A 22,806-nucleotide genomic window follows, 5' to 3' on the forward strand; every position below is an offset into this window, starting at 1 on the left:
CTTACCGAGGCGCCCGGGCACCATAGAGTCGTGGAGGAGGGCGGGGCGAGAGCGGCCGCGCTCGCCAGGGCGGGGGTGAAAGGTCGGGGGTTCCGCTGAGGGAAGATGGTGGCGCCGGCGACGCTCCGCGTGGTGCGATGCGGCGGCAGCACCCTTCACGGGGCCCGGGCCGTCTTCTCCGCCGATTCCAAGCAAGTGGGACCGGGACCGGGACCGGGGTCGGGGCCGGGGCCTTCCATCCTCGTGGGGGGCTCCTGAGCTCTGCAGTGGGGACGGCTGCTGGCTGGTGTCACCGTGGCCTGCCGCTCCCCGGGGGGTACTTGGGCCCCCTCTCCCGCGGCGGCGGGGTAATGGCTTTCCCCCCCTCTAGGTACCTGCTATGCGCCTCTGGCGACTTCGTGAAGATGTACAGCGTGGCCACCGAGGAGACGCTGCGGGTGATGGGGGGCCACGCCGACCGGGTGACGGGCATCCAGCTGAACCCCCACAACCACATGCAGGTCTGGGGGGTGGGGGAGTGGGGTGTCTGACTGAGGGGGGTGCTGGGGGTGCTCCTGCCCTCTCGGCCGAGCTCGTGTGCTTCTGCGGGGGCTGTCCCAGGCGTTTGGGGGTTGGCTGGAATTTGGGAACGACCTGGAAGCGATTATAGCATTGCTGAGCTAATGTTTCTCCGAAATCTGCCTGGAAGGGTAAACGTTATATATGTTTTCTACAAAAAAAAAAAAACCTGTGAAACATCATGGGAATTACACTCGTTGAATGGAAAGACAGCAAAATGGAAATATCAACAAAATTTCCTTTTTTGTGATTATTAAAGGGGGAAAAGAAACATGTGAGAAAATCAGCAACATTTACTGAGATTGGTGTTTGCCTTTCTCTGTTTGCTGGTACGGATGCAGATTTGACTAAATCCCTGCAATTGCCCAGTGGCTCTTTGTCTATTGGCAGCCTGCCTTCCCTGTTCACTGCTGCTCCTGCTCTGGCTCTTGGTTTGCTTAGGTTTTTTTCTGGTACCTTTATATAAACAAGAATTATTTGCCAAGGTGGACTGCATCTGCATATTATCTATGCGAAGTCTGATGCAAATGTTAATAGATGTTCACGTAATGGATAGCTGTGCATACTCTCGTAGTCTTAATTGATTAAACACAAATACCTGTTGTTTCTTTCACACTTCACGAAATGTATATTTCAAACCAGAATAATAGTGTTGTATTTCCATTGCATTTTGTTTGAAGGCAGCACAGAGCTGGTCTGTGTCCTGTATTTTTGATGATTCAGCCACTCAGAATCACAGTTCCATTGATCAATCCTTCGACTTTTAAGTTGTGATTTTATGTAAAAGCTGGCTTTGATATATTACTTTAACTTACATATGTATTATTTTTTTTTCTCCTCAGCTATATTCTTCCTCTCTTGATGGCAGCATTAAGCTGTGGGACTTCATGGATGGGATTCCCATTAAAGTATGTTGAATTATTCCTGTTGAGCACATGTCAAAATTATTCTTGACCCACCGGTAGTAGAATAAGGATTTCTGCAGCTATTACTACAAATGGTCACAAGTCAGTCTGAGACGTGTTGTTCTGCCATTAACACAGCCTGAAAGTCATCTATTTATGGCGGTAATAGAATGTGGCGATGGATGTGAAATTCATGGTGATGCAGAATTGCTGTGGGAAAATGATGGGACATGTACTGACATACTAACTTTGCTACTTGCTGCAGTTCAGAGTCCGGTGTAGCTCTTAGGGAGTGTGCTGCAGTTCATGATATTCCAATAGGAATTGACACGATGGCTTGACAATGTGGGCTGCTGACTGTCCTGTTGCTCCCATTTTCTGCTAAATAGAGGCACTTTCTTATAGGTGGGCCTTCTCCTTTGTATTAGGGATAAGGTACTTTCAGGTTTTTCAGTTAATCTGATGTCTCAGATTTTATTAGTACTGTTTTAACGTTTGTATTAGTTCTTGATAGAGTAAAGGTCTTTTTATTTGTCTTAGAATTGAGAATTTCAATTAATACATCAAGGTTTCTTTAAAGCACGTGTCTTCCTTATTGTAAAAACTTAGCATTATTCACTGTTGAAAACCATACACACACGTGTAATAATTGTTGACCTCCTCCTCTTTTTTTCTTCAGACTTTCACTATAGGATCCAAACTTCTGGCGCTGTATGCACTTGCTAGTTCTGAGGACTCTGTGTTTGTTGTAATTCCAAAGAGCGGTGAAAGAGGTACAGTGTGATTAGCATCATCTTTGCCATCTAAGTCATTCTATGTCTAAGCTACTGTCATGTCAGTGAATGGTATGCTGCAAGAATGTGCTTTAATATATTAATTTTGAAAATATTTCTTAAATCCTATGACAGATGTCTGCAATCCTGCATGTTGTACCTTTTTTCTGTTTTCATTCTATGATGTCTATGTTTTTAATATTTGTCTAGAAGAGTGCCTGTCTTCACTTTTGAAGCATACAGTGCATGTATCTGATGTTGTAGATGCAATCTTTAAGCAGTGCTTACCATGATACAGGGTATGCTACAGTACTTGAGACTACTCTTCCACCTTAAGCAGTATTAACATAAATGGACTTAGCATCATGCCTAGATATTTTTTTCCTAGAATTTTGTGTGAAATAAATATAAATATAGCTTGACCTTATTCTTACTACATTGCTACTAATGTCACTTCAAGAGCAAATATTCGGCTTTGCTTGGTTTCTGCTTACAGTTGCACTGATATCCAGTATCTAGTCCTCCATCTTCAATACTATTGTTTGCATCAAAATATCTGAAACAATTATTTTTTGAAAAGTATTACAAACTTTTTCAAACTTACAAAAAATACTGGAAGGTACTAACATGTTAGTTTTAAGGTAGAAGGGCTGTAAATCTCCTTTGTAAGGGGCGTACATAACCTTGTTCGTAAAAGCCTTTTGACAACAGATTTTTCTTTGGTTAGATACATTCCAGCTGGTCTCAGTTAAGCTGACAAAAGCAGCGGGCCAAGATTTGGAAGCCAAGGAATTGTCGGTGGTTTTGGATGGTGTAGATGCATCACCAAAGCGTATTGCATTTGGAAGAGAAGTATATTCACCTTTGGGGGTTTTTTCTTCTGTTGGGTGTTGGTTGGCTGGGGTTTTTTTCCTCTCAGAGGAACTATATGCTGTTTATCCTTTTATACAAGCACAGCAGCACTGAAACAAAACTGAAGTTAAATGAATCTGTGTAAGACCTATGCTTTCTTTATTAAAAAAAAAAAGAAACAATGACACTTATAATAGGAAAATATTTACTTAGCATCAGCTTGTGTTCTCTCCAATTTAAGTACTTTGTAGTGAAACATTATTTTTTTTTCTTTCATGTATAAGAACATGATCTGTATGTCCTAAGTTCTTGTTTTACTATAACAGGGTGAATATGTGGCATCAGTGAAGGATGTTAATCTCCAAGTTTATTTTTTTAAACAGAAACAGTTGAACAGGTAAGAATGAAAATGTCAGGTATTGATTCAGTCTGATATATCATAAATGTTTGTTACCTGGTGATGTGTGCACACATAAGTTTATATTTGCGAGCAACCATTTGGTTTTATGTTGGAGGGGATGTAGTCAATATATGAGAAGTTTCCCATGGAGGCAGACAGTGAGGTGCTGCAGTGGCATTGGTAGCTTATCTTTTCAGCTCAGGCATGTAATTTTTTCAGGTAAATGCTTAGGCTGATGCTGGACTGAAACAAGTGACATAGTTTGGGCAGGGCCAAAGCAGGGGCAAGAAGGGGGCGTGGAAGTAGAGAGAGAGAACGAAGGAAAAGTCTTTCAGCTTGATTGAAGGCAAAGAACTAATGAAATAAGAGAAAAATAAGTCTGTCACTATTTTTTGGAGGGTGCATGTAACTATAACAACTTGGAGATGTTTAATTCTGCTAGTCAGAATTATTTTTATGTGCATTAGCTCATCCTTTTGAAGCTTTGTTTAAAAAAAAAAAAACAACCAAAACCAATTCATATAATTAAAGTTACTTTCTTAACTCTTGAAGGTTTTCTGTAAGTGCAACGAAGACAAAAAGTGGAAACAATCACTTCACTTGCATAGCGTGCCATCCTACAGAGGATTGTATTGCAACTGGCCATGCCGATGGAAAGATTCGCCTCTGGTACGCACATTTCAATTCAGCTGTGTACCCCATAAAGTGATGTGACCATAGGAATTAAGTGAAACCTGAGCAAAGCAGCCTAACTTGTCCTTAGCATTGGCATTTTCAGAAGCCATAATGAGCAAAGAATGGCAAGCCCTGCGAACCTGCAGTACTGACGTTGACTTCAGGGTACAGCTTCAGTTTAATGTCAAATGGGAAAATATTCCTGTTAAGCTATGCTCTGTGAATCTAAACTGTATTTGAAAAAGGTAATGCAGGAGCAGCTGAAATGACTCTTTATGGGCAAGTAAAGTCTTAGGGAGAGCACACTAGTGGAATTGCATGGTGAAGAACAATATGCTTGCCAAGTCGCTCTGCAGTGCTGGGTTGCTCAGTATGTGTCTAAGATGTGCAGTGTGCACCAGGAAGGCACCAAACACCGGCTAGCATGGCTCCTTCCCTCCCTTTGCATCACTTGAGCATACGAGAAACTGTAGTCTAGAAGTTAGAGGAGAGGATGGTATACTTGACTCAATTCAGTATTTCCTTTTGTTTGCTCTCTTGTTGATGTTGTGCTTAAAGAACTGTTCTATTCCTCCCCACATAGGAGGAATTTCTGCCACAAGAAAGAGTACACATTTTCCACACTGCACTGGCATCATGATACTGTCATGGATCTAGCTTTTTCTATGGAAGGTGAGTTAACAAAAAAAAAAAAAAAAAAAAACAAAAAAAAAAAAAAAAAAACAAAAAAAAACCCCACAACACCAAAAAAACAACACCCCAAACTTTCAAAGTTGATGGGTTGCAGCAAGGAGGGAAAAATCAATGGAAGTTCGAGTTTGTCCACTTACTAACCAATTGATTTCTAGAATTTTAAATATGTCCAGGAAGCATCTGAAATAAAAATGGAAGCAGGTGTTATTTTTTGATATATTTTGATTGACTTTCATAATGTCAAATATCTACCTTGTGTGGTAGAATGTGGCAAAAATACGGTTGACTTTCATCTGAATTATGTGATCTGAACTATTCTCCTTAGGATGTTTCTTACTGCAAAGTACTTCTGATAGAAGGAGAACAATTCAGCTATATTCTAACAGAAAGATTCAGAAAGTAATGGGATCTGCTACTCCCAAAGCATTGTAGGCACAAATTCTTGTTACTTAATCCAAGCTTCTCTAGCAATTTAACGTGAACTAATGAGAAATATATCTATGTGTATTGCTCAGGCTAGACATGAGGAATAATTGCTTTGTATGTGACAGTTTTAAGAAACGTTTTTGAGAAACCTATGTGTGTCTGTCATTGTAAACACACATGCTGATGATTTTTTTTTTTTTTTTTTTTTTTTCCCCCCTCAACCAAAACGTATAACTGCGTTTTCATTACTGGAAAAGGAACCGGCTTGCTGAGTGGTGGAGTTGAATCTGTTCTAGTTCTGTGGCACAATGAATCAGACTGTCAGAGGGATTTCCTTCCTCGTTTGGGATCTGCTATTGAGTACATCTCCGTGTCATCTGATGGCACACTCTGTTGCACCTTGCATACAGACAACAGTAAGCCAAAACATATTTTAAGTATCACTTAATGCAAAATGGAATACAAATCTGTATGAGCTTTATTTTGTTAATTTCAGATGAGTTAACTAGATACTGCATAAAAGTTCAGTATTGATCTGAAGGAACAGATGCTTGAAGTGATCTTTTGCTCTTTCATCAGTTCTGTGAATTTGCCTGACGACTGCTGTAACTTGGCTTTCTGCTTGATGTAGGCATGTCATAAATTGAGAAAGATATGTTTATAGGATTAAGTACAGTTGGTTAAGGTCCCTTCCCCACCATGAGATGTGGTTACATTGCAGAAGCCTTTTGCAAGACTTTATCTGCTTTGCCTTTCAGGAATTACAATAATCAACAGCAACCTAAGATTTTGCAAAAGTATTCAAGGGCTAATCAAAAGTAAGTGCAACAAAATTTATCTTCCACTTAGAGGGCAGAATGTGTCACTTCCCATTTTAGGTCATTTGTCATCTTATTTTTGTTTCAAGGTACGGATATCAAGACTGGTCTAGTGGTTGATCCTAGAACCAAAGCTTTGGTCCTGAATGGAGAGCCTGGCCACTTGCAGTTCTATTGTCTCCAAAGTGACCAACAGTTGTTCAGTGTAAGTTGGATGGGCTTGTACTAAAACTTTTAACTTATTCAATCAAGTAAGTTATGCATCAGAGTTTATTTGAAGACTTAATATGGCAAACAAGAAAAAAAACCAGCAGCTATACTGCGAAACTGGATTCTCAGCTGAGATGTTTTCAGCTTTGTCGCAAACTTCTTCTACTTGTTAAGCACAACTAAATGTTGACAGTTGAATAAATACTTCAGAACAGCATGCTGTTCCTGTTAAATGTCAAAAATACCTAGGTAAAATCCCTCTAAAATATCTTCCCCCCACCTTCTTTCCTGCACTTAGCATTATTGTAGACTGTACTTGCCCTAATTATGCTTTCCCCACATTTTTTTTTTTTTTTATGCCGTAGCCCACTCAGTTCTAATCAGTGCTTTCAGAACATCCTTTCTGCATGGTTTTATGAATGATATCTCTAAATCTACACTTGAATTTTGAAATTTAATTTTGGTCTTGTTTTCCAGTTGGATATTGTGCAACGACAATACATTCATCAGGCAGGCTTAAACCAAACTGACTTGGTAAAAGTTGCATTTAGTGCACAAGGCAAGTGGTTAGCAACAGTAGAAGAGAGAGAAGAAGTAACTGACCCTGAGTTACAGTTGAAGCTGTGGTTCTATGATGAAGAAACACAAAGGTAATGATAATAGAGCTGGCCTTCTAGGTGTCAAAATCTAAAGTATTGCACAAATATCTACACAGGCCTTGTCTTGCAAAGGCAGAGTTTTTCCAGATAAACTAATAAAATTCTAGGGAAGACCCTAGGGAGAGTTTACCATGCATGCTACATGCATCTGAAACAACACACGGAGCTGAAGTAAATACAGATTGGAAATAATTGCTCTGAATCTAATTTACTTATTAATCACACAGGCTATTTTAACCGTGGGACTTAAATTCACTTATTTACTTGGTACTAAAAATCATGGACTTGATGGAATGGTTCTGTAGCTTGTTCAGTTTTCCTGCCTCTGTCCAATCCATCATTAATTGATTAGTCCTTCTAGGGTACAGAAGGTTATGACTTTATTGTTGATATTTTTCGTTAGCTAACATATGCATCTGGTTCATACACTTTCCCTGATTTTCTTATTTACAGAAAAAACCCCAATATTTTGACTACAAATTGTTATTTTCTTAAAGAAGAAACAAAGCAAAATAAAGCTGATCTGTGTAGTAGCTATGTGACTGGTTGTCTGAATACTGGAAAGACTGCCCAGACTCCAGGCTGAATATTTGAGTGATCCTTGCTTAGTATGGAAGTGATTAGGGAAATCCAATCTGTAAATGTGATACCATTTAGCTATGTAATTAGGCAGAAGTTTCTTTGATTCCTCTTCTCCCTGCCCCTTCTAGAATCATCTTAGACTTAAATATTCCACAAGTTCAAAATGAAATAAAATGGCAAGCTTCCGTTTTCTTTTCCTATAGCTTTAAGCTGAATACTAGAATAAATATGCCCCATGAGGACCACATAACAGACATGTGCTTTCGTGACATGGATGAACTGGAAGATGAATCTCTGATATTGGTAACAGCTGGCAGAGATTGTGTGTTTAAAGTCTGGGTGATGGTAGAAGACACTGATCCGGAGGGTAAGTATGGTCAAAACTTACTCTTCCTTGCTACCTTCTAACATGCTATAGAAATTCTGACCCTAACTTCATCCCTTCAGAACTACGCCTCGAGTCCCATGCATTTATCTATTTCTGCTGTTGCATGGGGTATTGCGACCATCCTTTGTGATGGAGTTGTCTCCTAGTTCTGCAGTATTATGGATCGATAGGAGGTTCCTGAAATAGCAGAGACCTTGCTGACCCTGCTGCAGAAGGGAATGGCAGCCTGGGTTGATTTGGTTAAAGGATTATTTGTGGTAATGCTTTTTCCATGCTGGGAAAATGGATTTTTGTCATTCCTCTGTGTCGTGGTTTAACCCCAGCCGGCAACTAAGCACCACGCAGCCGCTCGCTCACTCCCCTCCAGTGGGATGGGGGAGAGAATCAGAAGGGTGAAAGGGAGAAAACTCGTGGGTTGAGATAAGAACACTTTAATAATTGAAGTAAAATAAAATAGAAGAGTTAAATAGGCAAAGCAGAAGCCGTGCACGGAGACAAAGCAAAACAAGGAACTCATTCACTACTTCCCATCGGCAGGCAGGTGTTCAGCCATCTCCAGGAAAGCAGGGCTCCATCACGCATAACGGTTACTTGGGGGAAGACAAATGCCATCACACCCAATGTCCCACCCTTCCTTCTTCTTCCCCCAGCTCTATACTGAGAATGACGTCATATGGTATGGAATAGCCCCTTGGACAGTCTGGGTCAGCTCCCCTGGCTGTGCTCCCTCCCAGACCGTCCCCACCCCGTGTGCGCCCAGCAGAGCATGGGAAGCTGAAAAGTCCTTGACTGGTGTGAGGGCCACTTAGCAACTACTTAGCAAGAACCAAAGCATCAGTGTATCATCGACATTGTTGTCATCCTAAACCCAAAACACAGCCCCATACCCGCAATGAAGAAGAAAATTAATTCTATCCTAGCTGAAACCAGGACACTCTGGGTATTCTTTTTTATTGGAGACTGCTGCTGAAGGGAGTAGGATGCAGAAACGTGTTATTCTGTTTTAGTTGACTTAGCGTAAAATAATAGCGCTTTGCCATTCTGAAGCTCCACCACTTCAGAGTTTATTTTTTGAACAGCCTTCCTTCCCGTTAGATATTTGAACATCCTAGACCGGATATTTAGGATCCACTTCGAAGATACTTAGGTAACCAAATTTCCCCTCTCAAAATGCATGCTGATGTTCACTTGTTTCAAACAGAACATCTGAGGGATATATTACCCTGTATGCCTTTGGATGAGAAATACAAAAGATTTCGCGCTTCTTAATTTCCTTTTACTTAAATGTTATTATGGTGCCAGGCACACTTAAGTGAGCTGGAACTTTCCTGCCAGTTGGGTGTCTTATCTTTTCATGTTCCCAAATAGATGTGGTAGTGGTCTTGCTGAACTGCTTGCAGTTCAGTAACACGTTTGCGTTTTCATGGGCAGGTGACAACGTGTTCAAAAGTACTTTTCAACTACTAAGGTTTCCATTTGGCAAACTTACTTTGCCAAATTGACTTCTCTTTCCAAGCTGTTTGCTCCTCAACAGTGGCTGCTCATGAGAAGAAAAACAAAATCTTGTATTCATTTACTAGGATTTATGCATATATTTACTTAATAGCAACTCCCTCAATGGTGTCTGAAAGAGTTTATTTTTCTTTTTTATTTTTTGATGGTAAATTGTTCTAAGCCTAGATTGTATCTTAACTTAATGAGCAGATACTTTGATCTTGAGTACAGTGTGGGCTGGGGATGAAACCTAGTGGGGTCTGTTTCCTTCAACAAGATCGTTTTGTATCTGCTGACTGGCCTCATCAGGGTTTTTTGTGTGTAATTTTTTTGCTTGCTTGTTTTCTAAGTGACTATACAGGGTTCTGTTTCATGGCATGTGTAAAAGTACAAAGTAGTGCTGACTTCTGTGGTGTATTTGCCCAGGGGCGGCAGGGTAGGAATGCTCAGGTAGAAAGACTCAACATGCTTCAGACTTCTGTGCAGCAAATATAGTAAACTAATTAGTTCATACGTAGAATACACTCTGGCATGTTTTTATTTGCAGCACATCTCTCACTGTGCCTCTAGATGGTGCCATGCAGTTTAAAGTAGTGAAGTGTTTCTGGTTTGTTTTTTACAGGCAGTTCTTTTAATCATCAACTCGTAGCCATTATATAAAGGTTATCTTAGCATAGGGTGAACTTGTTTTCCTTTCTTTGCTCATCCTACCCATATGTTTCAAAAGCATGCTGTATGAATTTGTTTATACTGGGAAATGTATGTTATGTGGTAAGTACGTCACTTTGCTTGTGTTTATTTTATGCCAGTTATCAACAATGGGAAGGGTATCCCAACTGAATGCACTGGCAGGTTAACCAAGACAAGGAAGCATGCTGACGGGTCACTTTGCGATCCTCAAACTTTATGTAAATAAACCATGAGCTGCTTTGGACTCAAATGCAACCTGTGTTCAAATTTTTAGTAATGCTCGTGTTCTTGGTATAGTTTTAAAAGAACAGTATGTTTCAGAACACTAAATGTTGAATCTACTTAAGTATCTTTTTTTCTTTTATCTAATGTCTGCCTATTTGAGAGCACAGTTAACGTAGCTGGCAAGGTAAACATGAATATTGTACCATGTTAGTCGCAGGATTCACTGTTCAGATGCAAAACTGAGGACACATGGAAAACCTACTAGATGTTTCTTGTACTAGAACAGGACAGATTCTCTGTACCCCTTAAAAATGTAAGCCTTCTGAAACAAAAGTCTCTTGCTCTTGAGCCTATTTTGCAGCAGAAATACTTGAATTCTTCTTTCTTCATGTATAGACTTGAATTAACTAGCTTGTTTATTCATTGTAGCACAGCAGAGTGTGAGCTGGAGCTGTGACTTTGTAGGGAGCTACCACAACTACCAAGCTACTAACTGTTGTTTCTCAGAAGATGGCTCTTTGCTTGCTGTTAGCTTTGAAGAAACTGTCACTGTATGGGATTCAGTTACATGGGATCTTAAGTGTACATTTTGCCACCCACCTGGAAAAATAAGGTATGTTTTTCACCTGGCTTTTTATGTCTTGAACTCTTGGAACAGAAAGAATCAATTCATAGTAGCCCAAGACCTTGTTATATGTTCATATAAACATTGAATTTAACAGTCCTAAGTTCACATATAGAAAATACTCTAAAATGGCTTTTAGGTGGCTGGTAACTTACTGTTAAAAATACTAAGATCAAGCTTTTCAGTTTCATCATCTTCCTTGCTTATGACTCCTGTATCTCCCATACTCAAATATGTATTGTTGGGCACACAGTAGTGTGTTAATAGCCCTTCTCTTTTTCCCCATTAATCTAGAGGTGAATCAAAGTACTGAGAAGTATAAATATAAGAAATTTGTGCTTTATGCATGTACGCATGCATACAAATAGAAATTATATCGATAAAACATAAAAACATATTGACCCTATTATCTGCATTATAAAATATGTATCTTGATCCTTGCTGACCTCTGTTGGAAAATCTGTATTTGCCTGGCAGACTATCCCAGCATGCTCTATTGTGTGCTGTCATGATAAAAGACATCCTGAAGGTCTAGATACCATTCTGTTGTTTAAGGACAATGAGAAATGGCATAGGTCGATGGTAGAGGTAAAAAAATAGAGACTCGGAGAATAGGACAACCTTAATATTGAGCTTCCTGGACTGTGCAAATACACAGCGGTTTCTGATCCAGGTAAAGTATCATTTTTCTCATGATACTCTTGAAAAAATAAGGCAATAGGTGACCTCACTGGTTCATCTATTTAATCTCTGTGCCAGATCTCTGTATCAAAACAATTTCTGAAACAGGAGGATGCTACAAACCTACTGTAGCATTCTCTTTCAGTGCTAAGGTTTTTCTAACTGCTTCTCAAGCTTGCTTCTCAAAGTCATTACTGCAGTAATGTTAGAGGTACTTCATATACCCGCTTCCAGGAAACACCTAAAATGGAAAGCAAAACATTGCATGGTCACAATGTTCTAAAGACTCCGACATAAAGAATCATAGAAAGATACAGAGATTTTTCGCTTCCATGTTTTTGTGTGTATGTTTGTAAGCTTTTCTTCTGTGTGATCAAGTCTGTTTTATTTATACTGGTTCTTTAAGATCAGAAATTGGGAAACATGATTCTAAAACTGGTCTGCAGGAAAATTGTGGGAGGCGTGTCGGCCACATCTGTACTGTATCTGTGGAGAAGACTTCTCTTGACAGTTTGGCACAGTGGCAAGCTTTTCCCAGGCAGCTGCTCCTTTTGTAGCCCTTACTATATACTATATTAAAAGGAAATAAGTTACTCTAGGACTGTATTAATTGCATAACTTCAAAGGGCTATGTTTTAATATAGAAATTCCATCCCTTATTAGCTTTTTTGAAAACGTTCTATAGCATCAGAAATCAAAAGGCTGCTCTATTTTTCTCAAACAAGAGAATGAGAAATTAAAGTGAAAACAAATCACACACTTCCTTCAATTGGAGCAGCCTATAAGATTTTTTTTTTTCACTACTCCTCTCTTTCTAGTGCTTAGAGCAATAGTAGGAATTCTTTAAATATGGAATTTATTTTCCAGTCCCAATGTGAATGCTTACTAGTAGTTACGGGTTTGTAACTTATTTAAGAGCTTAAAATCACTCCTTGAATTCAGAATGTTGTAGGAGCATGTAATCCTTGTACTTTTAAATGCATGCTTTTAAATCTCCCAGACCTATCTGGTTGTTGTGCGTGAAGTTTCATGCCATAGAGGTGAAAGCAAAAAGCAAACTTTTGATTGAAATATCAGAATTAACTGAATGGTTTTGTGACTTATGAATCATTACTACATAGAAAAACAAAGATGAAATCTGAAGGTCATTAATTTTGTTTTGACTTTTTACTTCTGTAGGAACATCTGCTTTGGGAGACTAACATGTTCCAAGTACCTTATTGGTGCCACTGATTATGGCTTTCTGTGTTGCTGGAACCTGCTCAGTTGTGCATGTAAGATCAGCTTAGATGTATGCTAGAGTGGTAACATTTAACACTTAAATTTACTATGAAACCTTAACATAATTCTAGTTTGATTGCAGATTGATCCACTACAAAATGTCCTGTGGAAATGTAATGATTTTCGTACTTCAGTCAAGATAGTATCCTGTCCAGTGTGCATGCGCTTTATGTACATAGTAAATTCTAAGTTAGATGATTGCTAACACAATAACGGCTAGTATTTCCTGCATTTGTAGAAGTAGTTGATAATAGTTGTGTATTTTTATTCATTTGGGAATAAGTGAAGTTGCATACCTCTTCCAGAGGTTAAGGCCCTGTGTGTCGTTCCCATTTGACCTTTTGTTTGGCAAAGTAGTGGGATAGAACTGAATGCCTTTTCTTCATGTCTGGCTGTTGCTGTGTTTGCTTTTCAGTGGAATGGAGTGCCCACCTCAACGTCTTAGTTCTGCAACCTGATCCCCTTTCAGAACATATTGCTGCTGTCTCATGGCTCTCAAAAGAGTCCAGCTGTAAGTACAAAGGCTTCTTTGACAAGTAATAGTCAGTGGAATTTAAAATTGTGAAAGCATAATTTCTAGAAAAGGTTTTCTTAGAATTCAGCCCCATGAAAGCCGTAAGACAGACCTGAGTCTGTGTTTCCACCCATGGAAAGCTGGGCAACGTCTGACAGCAGCAATCAAGTAAAGTATGTTGGTTCCCCATCTTCCAACCGTTAGTTTGTGGTACAGGATATAGCACAGGATTAACCATGTTCTCTGGGTGAGGGTCTTGAATGTTCTTGAATGCAAAACTGGTTGAACTGTACAGCTATGTTTTAGAGCTTTGACTATAAATTATGATTACTCTTCCTAGAGCTACTGTTGTACAGAAAAGTTAATTTCCAAGTATGTTCTCTGGATTGGAATACTATGAAAGGTACCTTCTATTATGCAGTAAGGTTATCTAATTATAATTCCTACAAAATAGTGCTTAAAGGCAATCCTCTCCAGCTCTTGCTGGCTATGATACACAGGGCTGCTTTGACAGCTATCCAGGAAGGTAAGAGTTTCATGATTTAAGAGAAGACATTCTTGGTTTTGCAGTGTTTGTGTTTAAACCAAATGAGCCACGGCCAATCTATATCCAGAGAAACCTTTGTAAAGAAAAGATCCAGCTTGCTGCCTTTGTTCCAAGAGATGAACCTGAAATGATTGGCTCAGAAAAATACCTTTGGCTAAGAAGATCCCAACTATTTTTTCTTACGGATACGCAAGTAAGAAATAGTGATTGGCAGGTGGTTCCTGAGGAAAAAGTATTTTCCTGAATGTGGATGGATATCTACATTCAGAGTTCTACTGTTGAGCGTAAGAGTTTCTTTTTGTGATTTCAAGGCAGCGTAAGCCATGCTTTGTTCTTTTTCTTAAAAGCTTTCAACTGCCAAAACAGCTTAAGTTCAAAATTAATTATTTACTGGTTTTCTACGGCTGATAGTTTCTGCTGCCTCATTCATACAAGAAACTAGATAATTTGGGAACACTGCCTATGCTATTTAACTTAAACAACCACTTAAGCTGTATTATTGCTCATTATCCAAATGTGTCGTATGATACTCGCTTTTCCCTGTAATATGTGGGTGTAAAGTAAAGAGGAAGAGATGTGTTTGCCTCTTCCACTGGACTGACAAGATCTGTTGGGCCAGTTGGAAGGTTCTGTAGGTAAGGTATGGAAATATGGAAAGCAAGTTTTACACACTATAACTCTGCTACATCATTCTGTATTTTAGGAGCTAATGACGCTTAGCACAAAGTCTCTAGAAGAAAGACTTACACCGTCAAGCAAACAGGTACCTCTTACAGAAGTACTGGCAGAGATGTACAGAGCAGTTCAAAATTCTATTGGTGGTTAGTTTGTCAGATTCAAATTCCCTTCTGTCATGAAAATGCACATCAGATCATTAGATGGAGTCATAGGCACTTAGCTGAAGGGGCAGTAATCTCTATTTGTTTTTTCTTTTTTTGACAGAATTGCTGTTTGTAAAAACCTTTAAAAAAAAGAGGTAGTAGTAAGCTACTCCCTCCTTTTCTCACTTCCCCTGAACAAAAAATTATACTTTTCTAAAAGGATTCAGGTTACACGAATGAAGCATAACCACTTGATGTTTGGATAAGCTTTTTCCTTATCTTGGTTTCTTTAACACTTGGAACTTTGAGTGTGGCTTGAACTGTGCTTTCTGGTGAGGATGAACAGTTTCAGTCAATCACGGCTTATCAGTGAGAACGAATTTCAAAGTTATATTCCAGTATGTACTTCTGTGGAGAAGTAGTCTAGGAAATTCAATCTTTTAAATTCATGTTGAAGAAGCGTTTCAAACCCACTGAACAGAATAAAACAGTAGCACTTGATTGATTTGGTTGGTTAGATAAAACAGATCAATGTAGAAGTTAATATCTTTCTAATACAAAATCCAATGGGAATGTGGTTATAAGCAATCAGTTTCTTTGGAGGGTGGGGGAATAATTCAGTACTCAGATTAAGGTATATTGATCTAGGAAAATGCCAGAAGGGAAGTTGCCATGTTTTGCTTCCAGTTGCATAATTAAATCACTCAGCAGATGATGCTGGGGTATAAATGATCTTTTAGTTGTAAGTAGAATCTGAAAGCCATACTTAGTTTTTCTGGCACGCGCGCCAGCTTCTGTATTTGGAAGTTAATTGGTACATCAGCCAACTAAAATCTGGTGTCCTTGAATCCAGATCCAGATCCTGAAGAGTTTTATTACCTCTGTATAGGATTCTCTCAGGGTGCCTGGCAGAGAATGACTACAAAGAGCCACATGGCTCAGTTGATTTAAATTTGAGTGTAGAGTTCTGGTTGATTCTGAATTTTGGTAATGCAAAATGAGGTAGAACTTAATTTGTGACACTAAAATTCTACTTAAAATTTTCACCTTTTTCAAGCTGGCAGTAGAAGAAAGTCTTCCTGTGACCCCATTTAGCTTGCTATTGGGAAAGCACAGACGTCAGCAATCACAAGAGGATATAGACCTTGGAAAACTAGTTGTTCGTCATAAGCATGAGCAAGACTCACCTGCTGTCAAAGAGGTAGGAGTAATTACAGTAAGTGTACAAACAAAATCATGACAAACAAAAGCTTTCATAAAGTTTGTTTTATCTTTTCAGCTTTTGCACACTCCAGCACATGTTTTGCCATCTGCTTCCTTCCTTTGTCCTATATTTATTAATTCATTGCTCACCTCCAAAGAGAACAAAAGGTAAGAAAAATTGAAGAACTCTCCGTAGTTATTGAAGTTATTTTAAATTATGTATATCTTTGCTTAAAGTGTAAAAGCAGTTTTCCAACACTCTTCATTCTTCTATTGACATGTTAGTAGAACGCTTTATTGTGGCAAGATTTTTTTAAAACAACTCGACTTTTGGGAGATACGTGGACTGGCTGTTTAGTCTGAAGGCTCTTTTGTTGTTGTTATTTGGCATAACATGCTCGTACGCAAAATGTTGCCTTTGGTACTTAAATGTTCGTTATGAATTTAACTTCATTCCAGGGATTTCATGTTTTTATTGGTACTTTTGGATATATGTCAGATTCTCAACTTTATTTGATGTTATGACGGCTTCCTGCATAATTCTTGGCTTAGGTTTCTAGATAAACCAATGAGTTAGTCCTTAGGTTTAATCTTAACAGTTTGTTTAGAACTCAAATTTCATTCCTAATTAAGCTACAAAATATGAGTGTATACTGTGAACACAGCTAGCTAAGCTTGTCTTACAATGCATTAATCCCAATTTAATGGAGTAGTTTGATAGGTACTTAATGTATTGTAGCTTGCTTCTCCGAGATCAGTGTTTGCTTCTAGCAAATGAATGCAGGCACAGGGGTTATGACTGTAGTCTTGTATTAGGGTTAATATCTGTCACTTGCACTGAAGCCAATTAAATGCTCGCATTTTTTTGTGCAGTATTATAGGAAACTCTGCCAAGCCAGAGGTGAAAATGTGTCATTGTTATCAGCTGCCATTCTGAATTTGCAAAGACCAGTGAGCGGATGGTTTATACTGCCAGGGTTTACCCAGAAAAAAACGCCAGTTTGAGTAGTTTTTGCATGCGCATTGTGTTCTGCCGTGACAGCAGTTCTGCTATGTTGTGTTGGCCAGCATTGCTAGCTTTCTTACTGGATGACACAACTAAAAGTCTTTCTTTTTGCCACATCAACAAAACACTGGCAAAAATCTAATACAAGGCATATATAGAAACTTGCATGTAGTTTCAGTACTGAAGAATTTGGGAGTTCAGTGGCCTGTGTAAATATTTGCACATGTAGAGCTTGTACTTTGACACTGGTAATTACTATGACTGAGCATTTAAAGTTACATATAAGGGCTTTAGGATTGGGCTCTTGAAGAATGAGAGGAGTATATCAATGTATAGATTAATTTTTTATTTTCCTTGGCAATAGATTCTTAATGTATTACACATGTTTCACCATTACATTTTGAGAGCGAGAAATAGTTGTATTTGAACAGATGATTTTTAGGAGACTGGTACTGTTCTGCCATGCAGGGCACTCCTAATGACATCTGAAATATTTATATAACAGACATTTGAATTAATATTATTAATTACCACATAGTAAATGGTAACTGTTCTATGTAATTCTTTGGAAGTATGCTTTCTACTTCAGCACAAGTTTAACTTGTGAAGTCAGAAGGGAGCAGCCAGTTTAAGCACGTCCCTATGTTTAAAAAAAAAAAAACAAAACCACAAAAACCACCAAACAAAAACCTTTTTCTTTTCTAGTTACACTCTAGGTATTGTAGCAATTTTTAAGACTAAGTGACCTTTTTCAGATTTGAAAGAGAAGAATGGCCTTCTCGAATATTGTCTCATCTACCAGTGTATTCAATGTTTCTAATCCTGTAGGAGTGTGAGATTGTAACTTTTTACATAATGCTGATGTGCCTGTTCTGACATTATGTATTCTATTTGGAGAAAGAAAAATATTTTGTTAGTTCAGTTTACTTAAAACAGAGGACAGCTATTTGAAAACCGGCTAGTAATTGAGATAGCAAGAGAAGTATAGTAGCTTGTAAGTAGCCTGAGATTAAAAAAATAAAATCTAATGTTTACTTAGTTATTTGCATGATAACTTACCTCTCTCCTATAGTATGTGATCCTATAGTATGTGAAAGTACCTATTAATGTCATTAATCTGGTTGTTTCCAATTATCTTCCTCTGACAGTGCTGAAGAAGTTGCTGATGAAGTAGAAATGGAAAGTGAAAAAATAGAGGATGACTCAGATGAGGAAAGAGATGTTACTGAAATGGAACAAGAAGATACAAGTCCTATGGAGTTATTAGGAGAGATGACATGTAAACTGTCTAAATCTCAGGAAAAAGAGCTACGAAAAATAAGAAAAATGGACTACAGTTGGATAGCAGCTTTCTAAATGGACTGCAGTTGGATAGCAGCTTTCTAAATGGACTACGGTTGGATAGCAGCTTTCTAAAGAGACATCTTGTTTTTTATACTGTAAGCTGAAGCTTTGTGGATTAAACATTCTTCAAAAAAATCTTTCAAGTCCTTTGGCCATAAATTTTAGCAGCCTTTATTTCCATAAGAAGGGAGAACTGGGGGAAGGGATTAAAGTTTTGAAAAGCTGATTCTGTTCCTAGTTTATTACTCATTCTCTGTGACCTTAGAAAATGTTTAACCTGTGGGGTTTTCCCCCTTGCAAATTTATTTGAAAGGCTAATAGTAAAATTGAGTTCATTATCTAACTTGTGATCAGTTAGCAAAGTGACAGCTAAGCTGCTGAAAATCTCCTCTACTGAGGCTGGGCTACTGATGCCAAAGCAACAGCAGCAAACAGCTTCTGTTAATAAGACTGCTTAATTCAAGATTTGGCAGGGGAGATCAGGATGGTTCTTAGTAGTGCTGTATACAGGTAGGTAGCAAGTCTCCTCCTCAGAAGCTCCTCTAGCTGTTGGGACAGATGACAAATGGTTTAATACACCTCATTCTGGAATATAGATACCTACATGTTTGCTGGTGTTCATAGAGTATGGACATTCCTAGGCATAGGGGACTTAGATGTACCAGAGCATAATGAAACCTTTCCAAATATCAAGAAAAATGCACCACATAGAAGATGTGTCTGTTTTTGTGACAGCCATCTTAGTAGGCCTCTCGCACATCAGCTCTAGTTTCTATGTATCACTTAACTATACAATATCAGAGGGTATAGTTTGAAGTAGTAGATTTGAAGGCCTAAAAGTGGCCAAAATGTCTTCTGAAGGATATTGGAAATATAATGAAGAATTCAGAAGGAGGGCTGCAACTCAGTCTGTGCCTGCTTTAGAATGCTTTATTTTTAAAACAGTTGTTTTCTGCTGTTCCTCAATATTTTTTTTTTTAACCTTGTGTGTATCTCAGTGGCCATGAAAGTTCTCCATATTTACTGTGATTAACCTAAGTCAAATCTTAATTTGATTTTTTTTTGGCTTCTGCTTCTTCCTTTTAAAGGCTTCTTTATAAGGATTTTTTTGTTCTTTATCAGAAAGATTTGACATAAAAAAACCATAGAGAAAGCAAATGAAGTTAATGTCATGATTTCAGTTACATGATAAATACAACAGGTAATAAAATACCTCTGCAACATGTAGAGGTCAGTGTTTGATAACTCTGGGGTGCCTCAGGCATCATCACAGAACAGTGAGTCTCGTGGAAGCAGTTACAGCTTTATTTGGGCTGAGGGACAGACCATGCAAGGGAATTGCTTACTTCCAAGATTTTCCAGTCAGACAAGCAGTCAGATAAACACAAGGACCTGAAACTTCAGCAGTATGGAAAGCACTATGAAAAACAGCTAGATAGGCAAGGCCTTATGAAATACATCACAGCAGCAGGATTTGACCAAGATGCTGCTTCCCTGGGGCACCACATCGATGTTGCTCTAAATGCAGAGGAGAGCTGACCAGTAATTTTCACCCACTGGTTCCAGTCAAGCATAGATCGACAGAGACTGAAAATCACTGCTGTGCACTGGTATTTCGTGGTCCCAGACTGGTTACTAATAAACAGCAGCTCCAAAACACACCCTGGTCCTCGGTGGGCAGACTTGGCAGGAAAGCTAAGTTAAAGGCTGGTATTACTAAAAAGGGGTGGCTATATTTTTTTCAGTTGTTAAAGAATAGGGAAAAAAAAAAAAACCCTGCAAATTGCACAGCCTGTTTTAGCATCACCTGGATCTTGTATTTCACGTGTATTTCTGCCTAACAATCATTTGTCTCTCTGACCTTGAGGGAGCCTCTTTCAGATATTTCAATCTGCCAAATCCCAAAATGCAATGAGCCTTTTAAAGCATGCAGTAACAGCCAGAATTAGAATCAGCAGAGAATAGGACAGAGGAAAACAACAACTTGAAATATAACTCAAGGGGACTTCCACAGACCTTCTAGGCCACCCTTCTGCCCTGAAGCAGAGTAACTGAGGTGTACTTATTCCTGACAGATATTGTCTAATTGTGTAAGCCTCTGATAAAAGTCATGCTATGATCTATGTAATCTGTTCAATGTTTACCTATTCTGACAGTGACAGTTTTTCCTAATAAAAGTAATCTTTCTTTCCTGCAAAATTTCTATTCTATTCTTCCATGTTTGTTGTAAACTTCTTTGATAATAATCTTTAGGAAAAAAAAGAAAGCATGCTACTCTGTTTCCTTTAAACAAAAAAATTACCTATCTCCTTTAACCTTTGTTTTTTGCTTTTCTCTAGAGCCTTAGAAGCATCAGAATTATCTTCCAGACCTTCTTTGGGCTAATTGCTTACATGTCAAATATTGTTCTGACTAATTTATTATAATTTCAGGGGCAAATTTTTTCAGGGTCATTCCATACTGATAAATGTTTCCGGATAGTCCTAAAGCCTGTTCTTTCTCTGTTCTGGCTTGTATTCCTTGTTGATTACCTTCAGTACCTGCCACAGTCTTTTTTTTTGGTGATGGCAGAAGTAAAGGTGGCAATTTTTACCCCAGCTAACGCCGCAGCGTTACACAGCAAACACCGCTTCAGGTGTGGAATCTCCGCAGGGCTGCACTCTCTGTGGGTACCCCAGTTTGGATCAAACGGTGCGGGCATTAGTTTTGGCCTCTGCACAGCATTTCTTCAGGGAGTTAAGTAGTAGATTATAATTATGTAAACTGGAATTTAGCCAGGGCAGCAGGGTCACTCACCTCTAAGGTTGCAAAAGACATTTAAATAATACCCTGAACAGCTCAGGATTTTAACTACTTTACTAACTTAGCATGTAAAGGGGAGAATGTGTCACAACGGAGTATCTTCACAAGAAGAAATCATTATTGGATGGCAGAAATCATGAATGAAATTTGTGTAACTGTAAAGCAACTCGGCACGAAATCCTGACTTTCCAGAAATCTTTGACAAAGCACCCTTTGACGTTATAGTCCAGGGTCACAAAGACATATAACCAACAACAAGATGAAGTACTAAATCTGAAAATGCTGCTATAAACTGTGTTCTCAGTGGTACGTTTGGTTTGAAAGTGAAGGTATTCCAAGCTACATATAAAGAACTTCTTAATATTGTTCATAATAGGCCAAATGAAGCCCTTTAGGCAAATAACATAATGTGGCTGTAAGAGTTACCACACAGCTCTGGGAATGTGCATATCAGCAGTTTCTGAGGTTGCAGGTTTCTCAAATGCTTTGAACATGTAAGCGGCCACCATGGAAAGAAGCATTCCTGCCTTCCAGCTAACATCCGCTGCTCGCTTCTGCATCACCTGCGCCAACACAAGCGGTCATTGCCTTTGGTGGGAACTAGGCTGGGGGGGGAAAAGAAAATCTGGCTTACAACAAAACAAGATAATACACAAATACATAGTTTAGGATGTTCACAGAACTACAGCTCCACCGAGAACAGGGAAGGACTTTTCTTCAGGAGGTTTTTGTATGCTCAGGCGATGAGGTTTTAATGTTACACACCCAAAATCCCACTCTCTTCTCACAGAGCCTGTCCCTTGCGCTAGGAGAGCCACAACCACACCTAGGGCATTCCTGAGAGGTGTTTGATGGGATGCACAAGACACCTCAGCTCCAGTGCAGCAGCTCCCGGTTTCCCCTTAAACACTCTTCCTCCTCTCCCAAACTAATGGGCTAAATAAAAAAACTTCAAGTAAATCAGTGGCCTGCAGTTCAAAGAAAATGCTTCTAACTTGATACTAGCATGGCATTAAACTGTTGAGGGGGAATCTTTTCTTAGCTTCTAAAATGAAATCAATTCAAGAATTATGAGGTTTTTTTAACATGAAGTATCATTATTGGAGCTATGACCTTCGTCCTCCGTTGACCTTCACAGATGCAGCTGTATTGCTAAGAATTAGGCTTATCTTTCAAGAACAGACACCGCAGCCATAAACTCATCTAATTTCTTCATGAGAGCAGGAACAAAAGAATAGGTTTTGAGCCAGAAGGTACTAACCAGGAAAGCAAGATTTTTTTTTTTTTGGCTGATTTTTCAAAATGGCTTTCTTATACTGCTAAGTCCTTTATTTTAAAATAGCACAGAATTTAAATTATCTCAGCCATAAAGCTGGTTATCAGTTTCTGTTATTGATGCCTCAACTTACGTTTGTTTGCAGTGCTACTTAGTTTATTATATTTTTAGATTTGAGACTGTGATCAAAGCTTCAGATAACCTGGCTATTTTATTTTCTTTAGTGACCAAAGGAGTTTTCATTTCTTCCTCAAACTGGTAAAACAAGCCAACAAACAAACTTCCCAACATGATCCGAGATGTCATCTCTTTCATTTTTAGCCACCTACTTTACAAATAATAAAGAAAAAGTAACTTG

The 22,806-nt window shown here is 38.8% G+C and overlaps 1 protein-coding gene across 1 annotated transcript; it reads left to right on the forward strand.

The window, feature by feature from the left end:
• Window positions 1-60: 60 nt before the first annotated feature.
• WDR75 (WD repeat domain 75) lies at window positions 61-20,563 on the forward strand. Its single transcript, XM_087733610.1, has 21 exons — window positions 61-191; window positions 371-500; window positions 1,401-1,466; window positions 2,143-2,236; window positions 2,964-3,088; window positions 3,415-3,485; window positions 4,041-4,157; window positions 4,747-4,835; window positions 5,540-5,698; window positions 6,041-6,100; window positions 6,190-6,305; window positions 6,788-6,960; window positions 7,755-7,918; window positions 10,778-10,961; window positions 12,834-12,928; window positions 13,351-13,446; window positions 14,020-14,189; window positions 14,700-14,759; window positions 15,875-16,018; window positions 16,097-16,188; window positions 18,175-20,563. Exons 1-21 carry the CDS (start codon window positions 106-108, stop codon window positions 18,380-18,382), a joined length of 2,499 nt encoding a protein of 832 aa, XP_087589736.1. The 5' UTR covers window positions 61-105; the 3' UTR covers window positions 18,383-20,563.
• Window positions 20,564-22,806: the final 2,243 nt, after the last annotated feature.

This window comes from Nipponia nippon, unplaced genomic scaffold, assembly GCF_047370975.1.
Source record: "Nipponia nippon isolate SJK-2023a ecotype South Korea unplaced genomic scaffold, ASM4737097v1 scaffold_5, whole genome shotgun sequence".
Taxonomy (NCBI): domain Eukaryota; kingdom Metazoa; phylum Chordata; class Aves; order Pelecaniformes; family Threskiornithidae; genus Nipponia; species Nipponia nippon.